We start from the raw sequence: 15,008 nt of genomic DNA on the forward strand, positions 1-15,008 counted from the left end.
TGAAGGTATTTTTCACATGTAAGTCTCTTGTTTCTGCTAAGGCATAGATTCAGATTGCAGCCTTTCCTTCAATGTGAGAATTATTAATGTCTTTCTCTTATGGATCTTATTTTTAAGAAATTAGAGTAATTCAATTTATTTAGAAAACTCTAGTGCTGTCAGATGTAGTGGTAGTAAGACAACCTATTCAAAAGGTATTAGAGTAGAACAGACCTGTTATCATAAGATAAATACACAGTGTGATTATATAAGCCTCATTTCTTTAGGAAACCAGTCTAGAGGAAATGCTTTCATAAGTGTGTCTACTCACTCCCTTCTGTTCATATCAAGTTCGTGGGATCTTACTACTCCAATTTAAACATCTCTGTTATAAAAAATAACTGAGAAGTTGAAACACAGAAATTACCATTATTCTTCTTCGCAATTGATGTTGATGTTGCAAAAAGGTCTTGCATGAAATTTCTTCCAGTTCTGACTGTGGCAAGCTAAAAACCAAGGACCAAGTTCTGACTGTGCAGTCTCACAAAATGCTAAGTTTTTATTCTTTGTCTTTCCTGATGTCCAACCTCAGTCTTATTCCATGACCTCCATGATCCTCTGTTTCTCTTGGTGATAATGAAACTATCATTTTTAATATAAAAGAGATGAGGCAGGAGAATGGGATAAATTGAAAAGTATAAAACTATTTAGAGCATTCTGTAAGCAACCATTTCAATTTTTAAAATTCACCCAACTTAAGCCTCTTAAATTTGTTTATCAGTAGTAAAAGAGAATTTCACTGAAAATGTTGATGCCTGATCTGTGCTAGAAGTCAGTGATGTGTTTTGTTTTCAGTGCTTTTTGCCTCTGTGGTTGTTGAAGAAATGGTTAAAAAATCTTTTTTTTGCTGAGATGAAGAGATATAGATTCCAGGATACTAAATGCAGAGGAGTAGGATGGGGTGATAATTATGTAGTCAATGATCTCCATATATGCTAAAAGATTTTTCTGCTTAGCATTAAACTGCAAAGCTTTTAAATGTGAGTTTTGCTTGTACTTATTCATTCTTCAATGTGCAAAAAACTCTGTCTAATATCTTGCAATATAGTGTAGAGCAAAATTCTTCCTTTATGGAAGCATATCCTGTCCATCCTAAATTTGCATGAGAATATATAGGCAGAATTTGGACTTCAGTTGGATTATTCCTCTTTAGTTCCTTGCAAAGCCCATGTAAAAGCAAGGCAGAATTCTTGTTTGTAACTCTTCTGTGTTTCTTACGTATGTTGCTGATTTCAGCAACTACAGAAAATGTAATAGTACATATACTTAATACAAAGACTTCTCTGCTCTACAAATCAAACAATTTGGATATGCCTAGCAGAGGCAGTGAAGTTAGGGCTGAAGTGATCTGGAATATTATTTTTGTTACAAACACAGTAAATGTGTGAAATCAGCATAGAAATCTGAGGTCAAGATGTAGTGACTTACCACTTGCCTTTATAAGGATACAGAGACCTTGTGTAATAGTACAAGTATATAGATACAGGGATTACAGATGACCATTGCTTCATCTTTATCCGAATGAGAAAAATGGTCTCCTTCACTACATACACTTAAGGAAATAAAAGGTATGGCAACTATTAACATTACTGCTGTCATTCATTTTGTGACAATAGAAATCTAACATAGAGGTACTCACAGCTGGGTCTGTGGTCCCTTCAAAAGACAGGGTAGAATATTTATAGAAATTCAGCATTGACTGTGCTAGGATCAAAAGAATCTACACTGTAGTGCAGGGATTTTTAAAGAGTTGAGAAACTCTTTCACTGTGGGATGAAAAGGAGTTGGAGCAAACTTTAAAAATTAATTTTAATGTAAGGATTTTTGATAGCTTTAGAAGTCAAATGGTTTTCCCTACCTTTCAAATTCCATTTTGCAATCAGATGCACCTGTAAAATAAGACAGTCAATTGCTACAGCAAAAGAAAGTACCTCTATTGCTTCAATATGTAACATGTATGAAGGGAAGTAAATCCACATAATTATGAATAATATGACTACATCATCAGTTCTTTGGGACAAGGTTGTTGTCAAGGTCATTGAAACAAGATGTTTCTCCAGCATCTTCTGTATGCCCAATATAATGACGCCATGACTGAATGATTAATGTTCATGGACAGTAGTGCAATACAAACACTAAACAATACTTGCAATAAACCATTTAAAATAGAATGAGATTATAAAATCCAAACTGTTTAGTGTCTGTGTACAGAATAGTAAATTAAATGACTGATTTTGCAAAAGTCCTACGGAAGAGAGAATTTAATGGTTTGGAAAGGAGCTATCACCACTATGAGACAGAAGCCTAGGTATCTGTCAGAGAAACTAAATACCCAGGTAATGTGCTCAGAAACTTTTTGATGAAGTACTGGTTTTAGTTATTCTGAATTCCATCTTTAGGACCATAGCCTTTTGGGGTTTTATTTGTTGTTGTTTTTTAATGAGCCAAAGAAGGACAATAAAGCTTCAGCTCTGACGACCTTTCTTCAGGATGGTTTTTATTGTCCACCAAAACAATCATAGAATGAGAAGCAGATCAACTGAATGGCACTGAAGAATAATTCCCAGAGGGTATTCTCTTTCAGCAAGGACCTGTTGTTCACTTTGAAATCTGATTTATGTGACTTTTCATACTCTGCCAGAGGATCATGATAAATGGCTTTCAGAGATCTATACCTCTCATTCAGAAACTGGGATATAAATTCTTATATTAAACATAGGGGTAAAGAAAAGTGACATCTGGACAGTGCTGCACACTTTTCTTCCTTAAAACAGTTCCTTACTGCACTTGAAATGCTGTGGGGTACTTATTCAGCTATGTAAAGGAAATACTTAATTGTAATGTAAACTCTGTATTTTCTCATTGCTACACTCCAGTCATTTTTATTAGTCTGGTAAATAATTAGAATAGTAAATTTCTATTTTCCTCAGGTCAAACCCTCTGTCAGGAGGGAGACCAGAGATGTACTTCCTGTCCTGATCCCTGTGGAACTTCCCTCTGTGAGATGAGAAACAGCCAGACAAACTGCAGTAAGTAGGTCACATGCTTCATACTGTCACTGTTTTAGGGTGTTTTAGAGTATAATAGGATGCAGGGTAGGACACAGTAAGTAATACTTTAATTTGCTATCTAATGCACGTGTGTAATGATTAAGTATTGAAAAGGGCAAAGTTGACCAAAGTTTCATCGTAACTCTTGATTATTAATGTCCTAAGAGATACTCGTAACATTTGACATTGAGATATTTTCCTTTCTGTGAATTTTTGATATGTTCTGAATGGGTGTTTGTAGTTGCACTTTTTCTTAACATTTAATGACATTCAGTGTTTACATAAAGTAAACAACATAGTGTAAGTGTAAAGCAGAAGCTACTGGTTTATTTTCAAAATGTAAGAAAACATGGTACTGTGTTTAGAAGTCTGGAGAACTTTTAGCCGTTTTATGAAGGAATAATTTTGATATTCAAGCTGGCAAAACTAGTTACTCTTCTGACCAATACATATTGTAGAGGATTGGGGTCTTCAACGCTGTGTATCTTCATTTCTATGTCTATACCACTCCATGCAAGCCTCCTGTACCCACTGTACACTTGCTTCTGAGTAGCTCTCTTTCTCACTTGTGCAATGTAGCACTGTGAACAGATACTCAGAAGAAGTATATTTGGCTAGGTTTTGAAACTGGGGCAGAACTGTATACAGAATTATTCAGAATTAATTAAAACTTGGTGATGTGTTAATACAGTCACATCAATTCAGGTCACCTTGGCACATGGGCAGGCTTGCCTTCACTTACATGTGAATGTGTAGACATATCCTATATTGCTTTGTGCTGAGCAGTTATCTCTGCAAGGTATGATTTGGTACTATATGGTAGTTTTTTTGGATAACGTTACTCCATTTAGGTTGGAACAGATATGGGAAGGTCAACTAGTCCAAACTCCACAGTCTGTCTAAAGTTGTGACTGTCACCCACAAGTGTTTGTTTGAGACAGGCACCATTCATGCTGGGGCCTTTAGGTGCTGCTAAAGTAAAGATATAAGATTCTTGGGCATGTATGCTTTACATGTACTTCTATCAATGCTTCTCCTAACATTCTGAAATAGGACAATCATAAGTATCATGTTTAGCATTAGAAGGAAATTAATTCACACCTTTGGTCCACTAGTCCAAAATCCTGATCAAAGCAGTGCCAATTAAGTCATGTGGCCCATGACCTTGTGCAGCTGAGTTTTGAGTATCTCCAAGGACAGAGATTCCATAGTCTTTCTGGGAGACCTGTTTCAGTGTTAGGCCACTCTCGTGGTAAAAACCTTTTTTCCATGTATGTAACTGGAATTCTCTGTGTTACAGCTTGCGTCTTTTGCCTCTCATCCTATCCCTGTGCACTTCTAAGAGTCTGGCTCCGTCTGGTTTACACCTTCCCATTAGGTAATTGTTAACAGCAATAAGATCTCCCCTTAGCATTCCTTTTTGACGGCTGAGCAAACCCTCTTTTCCCAACTTTTGCCTGTAGATCATGTGATCCAGTCCCCTAACCTGCTTGGTGGCCCTCCACTCACCTCATTCCAGTATGTTGATGTCCTTCATGAACTGGGAAGCCAAAAACCAGGACAATACTCCAGATATGCACCAGTGCTGAATAAAAGGGAATGACAGCCAGTCATCTTGTCAGAGACAGCAATCAGATTAATTAGGCATGATTTTCCCATGAAAAAATCCATGCTGGCTGTTCCCAGTCACCTTTTTTTTCTTCATGTGTGGACATGTCTTCCAGAGGGAACTGGTCCATAATCTTTCTGGGGACTGAGGATAGACTCACTGGACTGTAGTCCCCTGGATCCTCCTTCTTGCACTTCCTCAAGATGGATGTTATCTTTGCCTTCTTCCAGTCATCAGGTGCCAGGGTTGGCATGACCTTTTGAAGATGATATAAAGCAACCTTCCAGTGACATTCCTCAGTGAAAACTGAGGCAGAAAAGACATTGAATACCTTGGTCTTTTCCATGTCCCTGGTCACCCCTGCCCCAGTGAGCAGCAGACCCACATTTTTCTTATGTTTCCTTTTGCTGCCAATGTACTTACAAGAGCCCTCCTTCTTGCCCTTTACATTGCTGGGTAGTTTCAACTCTATCTGAGCTTTGGCTTTTGTAATTCCATTCTTGTATGCTCAGGAAATGTCTCTACGTTCCACTTAAGTGCTCTATCCCCTCTTCTGTGTATTTCTTTTTTGTGTTTGAGCTCAGTCAGGAGATCCATGTTCAGCCTAGGCACTTGCTTGACTTGCTTTGCATTGTTATGGACTCTTCCTGTGCTCTGAGGAGGCTCTCCTTTAAGACCAACTTGCTGTCCTTCAAACAGATATCAGCATGATTAAAACTCTTACAAGTACCAGGGCCTGCAATCATGAGGCATCTTCCAGCTTTCTGAAGAAACGTTCATCTACCTCTTCTTTTTGCTAAGGTGGTCTGCAGCAGATGCCTACTATGTACATCACCTGTGTAGGCCTGTCCTCTAATCCATATCCATAACCAACTATTCAGGTGAGAAGGAACCTTCTAAGGTGATTGGAGTAGTATGTGTTGGGTTTTTTTACTTGCCTGTTGTGAACCAAACCATCATTCTCCCCCAAGAAATATTTAGAAAAGGTTATGAAGTGGGAAGGAAGGCATCCATATAACACAAAACTAAAAACAATCATCTACTTAATTTTTAAAAAACTTCTAATAAAACTTAAATTTTTAAAATAATTTAAGGTTTTTTTGGTTGAAATCTCAGATATCTTCATTGAATTATCTTGTTCATTTTCTCCTCTGTGTCTTGCAATTCATGGGCAGATATTATCTCCCATGAGAGGCTGTCCCCCTCCTAGTGAAAAGCAGTATATCTTAGGATACATACACTAATCAAGGAGAAATCAAACATGAAATATCACAACAGATCAAATTACTTTGGTTGTTGACCACATCTGCAATTCCTGCTGAAATCCCTTGGAACTGTAGTTCCAAGAACCTGGAAGGTTCCAAGAACCTGGAACCTCTAGAACCTAGCATCTCCAAAGAAAACGGTTCTTCAAGTAATCTTTTCTTGTCTTTGGTGAGATTTGAAGGTTGTATTTTCCTGATGGTTTAAGGTGAGAATACATGAGTATTCATTGAAATAGTAATTACTGACTTGAATAACTCCACTCTAGCTTGTCACAAGTTTAAATGTGTATATGATAAGATTGATTCTCTGTGGGCTGAAGGCTCATGGGAGTGAAGGATGTTTAGTCCCAGATCTCTCTGCCTGCAGGAGAAGCAGCAGCTTTAGCAGCCTCTAAGTGCCTCTTTAGTGCCTCTAAGAACAGGTGTTGCATCTCAGTTTCTCTGTTTGAAGATTGATCTTTTTTATTTGAGCATTACTGACTTTGCCACAAAACTGTGGTTTACCCAGGAATGGGGGCTTCCATATTTCTATCTGCTGTTTCAAAGATTATTTACTCATAATGCTTCCAAAACTTAACAGGCATTACACTAAACTATGTTTTATATGTTTAAAACTGTAACAAGTTTACATTTACTCAAGTCAAAAAAAGATAGTATTTTGTAATTTTTTTTGTTTTTAAATACTTACAACTTAAAATGCTTGGTAAAGAACACATAAAATGTATCTGACATATTGTGACAGGATCAACATTGGAGTCACAACTGATGGCTGGTGTAGTCACCAGTCGTGCATAAGACAGGTCCTCTATTTGGCTGGCAAACAAGGTATTAGCAGCAGCCTTACCCAACAAGTAGGAAAATATGTAAATTCCCACAGTAGCATCTGGTTCTTATACTCAGGGAGCAGTTCTCTCTTAAGCAAATTACCTTTCATAAACAGCGACTACTGTCCTGTAAAAGGCAACAGTCTTTCAAGCAGTGTGACTGCAATTCAGTCTTTCTCACAATAAGAGAGAGCTGAAAGTGTATTTTGTTTCTTATATAAATTGTGGATAAATTGGTGTGAGACTTACTGTGGTCCAAAGCAGTTTGTCCTGTGGTCCAAAATCTTTTCCTGATACATGCAGATTTTTGTATCCCATTGTATGTATGGACAGCAATTTTGGAAAACGTTCGAGTGGCTAGGACTATGTTACAAGATAGTGAAAGACATGTGATATTGGAGTTCTAAAGCAATGTTCCTATTCCATGTCATGAGAAACCCAAGAGCTTTTTAGCGAAGATGTTTCCTCATCATATTATGGGCAACAGTCTGTAATTCTCAACCGGAGTAACAAGTAATCTGAATTAGACTTCTGGATTGTCTCTCTTTCTCCCTTTCTGGTCCAGTGAATATTTAATTGTTTACACACAATGGAACAGCAAGAGAATTTGGGAGCGATTTTTTCTTGCGTAACATCTGGAAGTACTATAGTCTTTTTTCATGTTATTTTTGCTGTTCATATTTTGACCAGAGTTATTCCGTATTTGGTAAGAGATGAGAATTCCTGTGGAAAATTTCAGTTTTGACAAAGCAGTATTTTCTGGCCCAAATAACTCTTTGGTTGGAAAATTCCAAAGAATAGGCCACATTTCACAATAATTAATATGATGGATGTTCTTCATGCATGATAATATCTGATCAGTTTAGGCTGGCATTATAATGCCATTACAACATATTTAGGATAACAGAACAGATATCTGAAGGGAGACTCCATCCTTGGAGATAGTCAAAAGCTATCTGGGCATGGTTCTGCACAACCAGCTCTAGGTGGCCCTGCTTAAGCAGGGGAGTTGGACCAGATGACCTTCAGAGGTCCCTTCTAACCTCAGCCATTCCATGATTCTGTGAAATATCCCATTCACTTCTGTTACTATGTTTGGAACTAATTCCTATATAGTAGGTAGAGCAAGTTAATAATAATAATACATGAAGATATTAAACCCAGGTATAATCTGTTTGGGTTTGGTTTTTTGGTTTTGGGGGTTTTTTTTATTTAGAATAAACAATGCAATGAATTTTATTCCTTGTTCCCCACTCATTAGATTGTACTTACACATACTATAAATAAGGGAGTAGCAAGATCTCTTAAACTGTAGGAAAGATTAACATTTGGGTTACTTAAATTCAGTCAGATGTTCCCCTGGAGTGTATGTTCTGTTTGTTGCTCTGCTTGTGGATTGTAGGGAATTATGAGAGTCAAAGTTATTCTTTTCAAACCTACAACAACACTTTTGTACATAATGTGATAGAAGCTTTCTAAACACAGTGTGAAAATTATAATCATATCAAAAACATGTAAAGAGCTATCCTACAGGGCCATTTCAGTGGACTAGATTTTCTTCTGGAGTTCACCTAAACCCCTATAAATATGAGGCATAACAAAAGAGAGAATGATATATGTGCATTTCTACCCTTTAGTCTTGAATGATGTTATGTTATACAAACACTTAGAACATTGCATTTACTTTTGTGTTTGTTTACTCGGGTTTCATCATTAACTACTGATGAACATGTAATATTCTGTACACATCATGAAAAGATGCTTACTGGGGAAAAATCTAAAGACAAAACCAAACTGATCTGGGCATCTGGGGCTAAGTGTGGGAGGACAAGGCAGAGTTCATCATGAAGAAAAGGAAATGGCAGTAATGTGAGGAGGATTGTTGAAGTCTTTGAACATCGTATACCCCAAAGCTGGGACGAAGTGGTTTGAGACAACAGAAATAGTTCAGTATTGGCAGGATGCAAGGATTTAGCAGAGAGGAAAAGGTATATAAAAAAATGAGCTTTGTGATCCTCAGATTAGAGGTAAATAATAAAAAAGTTATAACAGGGAATGCCAGTCCATGAAAGATTGGCCAGGTCTGCTGATCAGCTGAATAATTGACTGTTGGATCTTTCAACTTCCTCTCAAAGATCCAGCTATAGGATCACCCAGTTGCCACAGTGTGCTGGCAACTGACACTAGCACCTGGCTGACAAAGAATGTTAACCATGTTAAGATACATTTGCTTCCAGAATAGGCAAATATATGCAGTCTTTTGATAACAAATGACTTCTGAATAGTACACTTTTTCATGGAAAATTTTCTCATATTTCAAAATTAAATAAAATTAAATAATTTCACATTGGTCTCAGTGCTAAATAAAAAGCTGAATTTCAGTCTGAGTTGAAGTGAAATTCTGTCTGTTGCTTTCTGTTGTGGTTGAAAATTGAAAAATAAGTATTTGTGACTGTGATGGGTTAACCCTGGCTGGGCGCCAGGTGCCCACCAGAGCCGTTCTATCACTCCCCCTCCTTCTCAGCTGGACAGGGGAGAGAAAATATAACAAAGAGCTTGTGGGTCGAGATAAGGATAGGAGAGATCACTCACCAATTACCGTCACGGGCAAAACAGACTCAGTTTGGGGAAAAATTAACTTGATTTATTACAAATCAACCAGAGTAGGGTAATGAGAAATAAAACCAAATCTCAGAACACCTTCCCTCCACCCCTCCCTTCTTCCCGGGCACAACTTCACTCCCGGATTCTCTACCAACCCCCCAGCAGCACAGGGGGACGGGGATGGGGTTTACGGTCAGTTCATCACACGTTATTTTCTGCCGCTTCATCCTCCTCAGGGGGAGGACTCATCACACTCTTCCCCTGCTCCAGCGTGGGGTCCCACCCACGGGAGACAGTCCTCCACGAACTTCTCCAACGTGGGTCCTTCCCACGGGCTGCAGTTCTTCACGAACTGCTCCAGCATGGGTCCTTTCCATGGCGTGCAGTCCTTCAGGCACAGACTGCTCCAGCGTGGGTCCCCCACGGGGTCACAAGTCCTGCCAGAAAACCTGCTGCGTGGGCTCCTCTCTCCACAGATCCGCAGGTCCTGCCAGGAGCCTGCTCCAGCGCGGGGTTCCCACGGGGTCACAGCCTCCTTCGGGAACCCACCTGCTCTGGCATGGGGTCCTCCACGGGCTGCAGGTGGAGATCTGCTCCACCGTGGACTTCCATGGACTGCAGGGGGACAGCCTGCCTCACCATGGTCTTCCCCACGGGCTGCAGGGGAATCTCTGCTCCGGCGCCTGGAGCATCTCCTCCCCTCCTTCTTCACTGACCTTGGTGTCCGCAGGGTTGTTTCTCTTACATGTTCTCACTCCTCTCTCCGGCTGCTGAATACCGCCGTCCCAACTTCTTTTCCTTCTTAAAAATGTTATCACAGAGGCGTTACCACTATTGCTGATTGGCTCGGCCTTGGCCGGCAGCAGGTCCGTCTTAGAGCCGGCTGGTATGGGCTCTCTCGAACACAGGGGAAGCTTCCAGCAGCTTCTTACAGAAGCCACCCCTGTAACCCCCCGCTACCAAAACCTTGCCACAGAAAACCAATACAAATGTGGGAAGAAATACAAATGTGGGAAGAAATACAAAAGCTGTACAATTTTTTAAATCCAAAATACTCGGTCAGTTCAATATATGTTGTGATAAACCCCCTAAAAGCTGGTTGATTTTTGTATATAGCTATATTCTGTGTAATCATACGGACTTGTAGCTGTTTCATTGCTTTTGCTCTTGCTTATCATTCTCTTTATTATCAATTATGTCTTATCTGAATTAAATTATTAGCATGTAGACTGTCTCTTACTCAGTGTTTGTACAATATATAACCTAATTGTCCCCATTCTTCCTGGAGATCTTGAGATGCAAAAAATAAAATAAAATAAAAATCCTGCCATTTTCTGTACAGAGAAATTGTGCAGTCTCTGTCATTAGAGATTTTTCAATACCCGACCGAACAGATCCTTGAGAAACCTGATCCGTCCTCAGAGCTGACCAAGCTTTGAGCAGGACATTGCACTAGAGACCTCCTGAGATCCTTTCCAACCCAAAGTATCCTATGATCCCAGTCATCTTAATTTTGACAATTGCACTGCCAGTATGAGGTGTGTTATGGTAGCATAGTACACCCATAGGAAGTATGTTGTTGTATGATACAGGAGCTCTTGAAAATCATCAGAAACTTGATTTGAAAAGAATAAACCTGTTTTTAAAGAATGGTTTATTGTACCATGTTAAATTTAAGATGTTACTCAAGAAGTTAATGCGTATTGGAAGGGAATGTAAGTCTCTGAATAGGTTCTTAGGTAGGCAGAGGTCAGACCCACTTTTCTTTACTGGTATGAATAGGCTCATAGGGGTCTTGAGCTCTGAAACTTGCAGTTTCTCAAGACTGAGAGGAAATCCCCTGACTGATAAATTTGTTAAAGACTTATGTAATTATTTCTTCTGTATTTCATTTAATCTCGCACCATTTGTATTTCTTTTTTTGTTTTCTTTCTGTGAAAGGTCAGTGTGAACCAATTACTCTGGAACTCTGTATGAACTTGCCTTACAACTACACTTATTACCCAAACTACCTGGGCCACAGGACACAGAAGGAAGCCTCTATCAGCTGGGAGTCTTCTCTTTTCCCAGCCTTGGTTCAGACCAACTGCTACAAGTACCTTATGTTTTTTGCCTGTACGATCTTAGTACCAAAATGTGACCCCCATACAAATCAGCGGATCCCACCTTGCAGGTACTATACTATACTTCATTTAATTCTTCACTGACATTGTCTGTCGTATTAGTCTTTCCCAATTTTCTGTTTCCACTGAAAATACCAGAAATTTTGCTTTCTAATTCCATAGCAAAAGGTAGAGAACCATATTTTATAAGATCATTAAATGCAGTTCATTACATGTGTGTGATTAGTATCTGAAGTAATCAAAACAAGGAGAGGAATAGCAGTTCAATAATTTTCAAAATATATATATTGAATAGAATAGAATAGACTATTTCAGTTGGAAGAGACCTACAATGATCATCTAGTCCAACTGCCTGACCAATTCAGGGCTGACCAAAAGTTAAAGCATGTTATTAAGGGCATTGTCCAAATGCCTCTTAAACACCGACAGGCTTGGGGCATCGACCACCTCTCTAGGAAGCCTGTTCCAGTGTTTGACCACCCTCTCTGTAAAGAAATGCTTCCTAATCTCCAGTCTAAACCTCCCCTGGTGCAGCTTTGAACCATTCCCATGCGTCCTATCTCTGGATACCAGGGAGAAGAGATCAGCACCTCTCTTTCCACTTCCCCTCCTCAGGAAGCTGTAGAGAGCAATGAGATCACCCCTCAGCCTCCTTTTCTCCAAACTAGACAAGCCCAAAGTCCTTAGCTGCTCCTCATAGGACATTCCTTCCAGCTCTTTCACCAGCTTTGTTGCCCTCCTCTGGACACATTCAAGGACCTTCACATCCTTCTTAAATTGTGAGGCCCAGAACTGTACACAGTACTCAAGGTGAGGCCACACCAACACTGAATACAGTGAATACAGTGGGATAATCACCTCTCTTGACCAGCTGGTTGTGCTGTGTTTAATGCACCCCAAGATGCAGTTTGCCCTCTTGGCTGCCAGGGCATGCTGCTGACTCCTGTTGAGCCTGCTGTCAACCAGCACCCCAGATCCCTTTCTGCAGGGCTGCTCTTCAGCCATTCCTCTCTCAATTTATACTTGTGCCTGGCATTACTCCATCCTAGGTGCATGATCTGGCATTTGGACTTGTTAAATTTCATCCCATTTATCACAGCGCAATGCTCCAATCTATCTAGATCCCTCTGCAAGGCCTCTCGTCCCTCAAGAGGGTCAACAGCACCTCCCAGTTTGGTATCGTTAGCAAGCTTGCTAATGGTGCATTCAACTCAACTCAGTCCAGACCTTTGCTAAATGTATTGAAGAGAACTGGCCCTAGAATTGAACCCTGAGGAACACCACTGGTGACTGGTCACCAGCCTGTTGTAGCCCCATTCACTACAACCCTTTGGTCTCTGCCCTTCAGTCAGTTCTTCACCCAGCGCACCGTGAACCCACTCGTCCCACAGTTGGACAACTTGTCCAGAAGGACGCTGTGAGCGTTGTATGAAGCATTTTCCATTTCTGTGCGTTTGATTAGAATTGCACCACTATAAAGGGTATTTAAACATAGAATCAATTAATTAAATTCAGAACATTAGCATTTGTAATAGTTCCTTACATTAGTATATCACTTTATCTATGCAAAACTCTATCCAAATACTATTAACAAAACCTGAGATTTTAATGCGTGCTTACCTTTCTAAATTAGAGGAGTGCCACATCATTCTGAATTACAGACTAACTTAGGCTTTCCACTTGTCAGATTAACTTTTCTACCATCCTCATCAATTAACATTACTGTACTTTTCAGGGTTATGCCTGTATCTGTTCAAAAGAGACTATGATGTTCTGTAAATGTTACAGCTTTGATAGCAGCAGATGTTGCAGGTTAGGAGAGCTAATAAACCTGATCAGCAGGCAGAGCTCTTTGAGCCACTGGCTGCTAGAGCCTTCTCATACTGTATTTCTGTCTCTTTTATTTGGCCTATCCTGACAGTATTGATCAATTAACATCTATTGTATTAAAAGAAAGTGCATTGAAAATTGCAATACATGTCCTAAGATTTCCTGCCATGTGACTTTGTTGACAAATAGATAACATTTCTTTGTCTAGTGATATGCTTCTTAGTCCCAGTTAAGAGTGAGTCACAGGGAAATTTACTAAGATATCGCTTAATTCTTACATAGGGACCTAACAGGAAAGTTAGGAAATTGCACATGGGATAGTTGCAAAGTTACAGAATGGTTTGTGCAAGCTCTGTTTCAGGCTTGCTTGTTTGAAAATCAAGTCTGGTTTTTTGTTTTTTTTTTGTTTTTTTAAGAAAGCAGTATAATAAATAAGAATTGGGCTAACTTATTCTAATGTAGAGGAACAAAAGTTAAATTATAGGCTCTTTGCTTCAGGAACTACATACCTAGCTAACGGATTTTAGGAAGTATCACAATACAGTTGAATAGTTTTCAAATTTAAGGTATTAAAGAGATGAAGAGGAACTCATAGAAACCATAGAATAATTTAGTTTGAAGGAGACCTCTGGAACTCATCTGGTCCAACTTCCTGCTCAAAGCAGGGTAACAGCACATTTAGATCAGATTGAATATTCAAACATAAAATTTTAAATCCTGGGATTCAAAGCTCTACTTTATAACTGTTTTCAGGTTTTGCTCTTGTGTAGATCACAAGTGGAGAGTGATTTTATGAGGAAGGGATACCTTGGAGGGTCCCACTGAGATGTGTAGTATTTGCTTTACAGTAAAGTTTTAGGAAGAATTTCAGATACAGATATAATGTAAGAATGTTTTAGAAATGAAAACACATATCGCCGCATACCAATAAACTCTTGAATTAATTGATAAATTTAGGGCAGAAAAAAATTAAATACATTTGATACATCAATATAAATATAAATCTATTTAACTACAGTTTGAAGCTCCTAGAAGGCAGAATGTTATATTCTGAGCACAGAAACTGTGTTCTGAGAATCTGCTGCTGTGTTTGCAAAATAACTGCCCTCTTGTTCAAAGATATCAGTGGTTAGTTGAGCTTAATAGGACATATGTATTGCTTTACCTGAATATGAAATGGAGTTCAGCTAATGCAGTTTTTCAGTGTTAAGCTTTTCAAGTCAAAGTGCACTTTCCAACCATGAATTGAAAATTCACGTTACAGTTCTGCATCTATTATAAAATATACTTATCAGAGATGTATTAGATTTTTTAATAGTGGTGCATAAAACATCTGTCCCTGCTTTGCAAGGCTTTTCATTGTCTTTCTGTAATTAGTTTGACTGTCCTGCTTTATTCTTTAACTATAAAGGTCTTCATGAAGTTTTGTTTGAAGTAAGGAACACAGGTGAAGAGGTTGTTTTGAAAGAACTGAACTTCTTGTTATTGAGGCCATTCATTGATCTATCAAGTATGTTTTCAAGTTCTGAAGAGTATTCTTCGTCTCTGATAAGGCACTGGTAATGGTAGTCCAGATCTGGTGAAATAATCTTTGAAGCTAAGTGTGCCTGGGTTCCCACTGAAGACGAATGGACTTTCATAGGTGAAGAATATATGGAATTAGC

The 15,008-nt window shown here is 39.0% G+C and overlaps 1 protein-coding gene across 2 annotated transcripts in view; it reads left to right on the forward strand.

The window, feature by feature from the left end:
- CORIN (corin, serine peptidase) overlaps positions 1 to 15,008 on the forward strand; it is a 180,056-nt gene that overhangs the window by 123,647 nt on the left and 41,401 nt on the right. The window contains exons 10-11 of one of the 2 annotated variants that reach the window (XM_052780137.1): positions 2,970 to 3,068; positions 11,333 to 11,564. In XM_052780137.1, the coding sequence (XP_052636097.1) occupies positions 2,970 to 3,068; positions 11,333 to 11,564 (331 nt within the window). The remainder of the gene's footprint in view (positions 1 to 2,969; positions 3,069 to 11,332; positions 11,565 to 15,008) is intronic. The other variant, XM_052780138.1, reaches the window with a different exon arrangement.

The sequence above is a fragment of the Harpia harpyja genome, chromosome 2 (genome assembly GCF_026419915.1).
Source record: "Harpia harpyja isolate bHarHar1 chromosome 2, bHarHar1 primary haplotype, whole genome shotgun sequence".
Taxonomy (NCBI): domain Eukaryota; kingdom Metazoa; phylum Chordata; class Aves; order Accipitriformes; family Accipitridae; genus Harpia; species Harpia harpyja.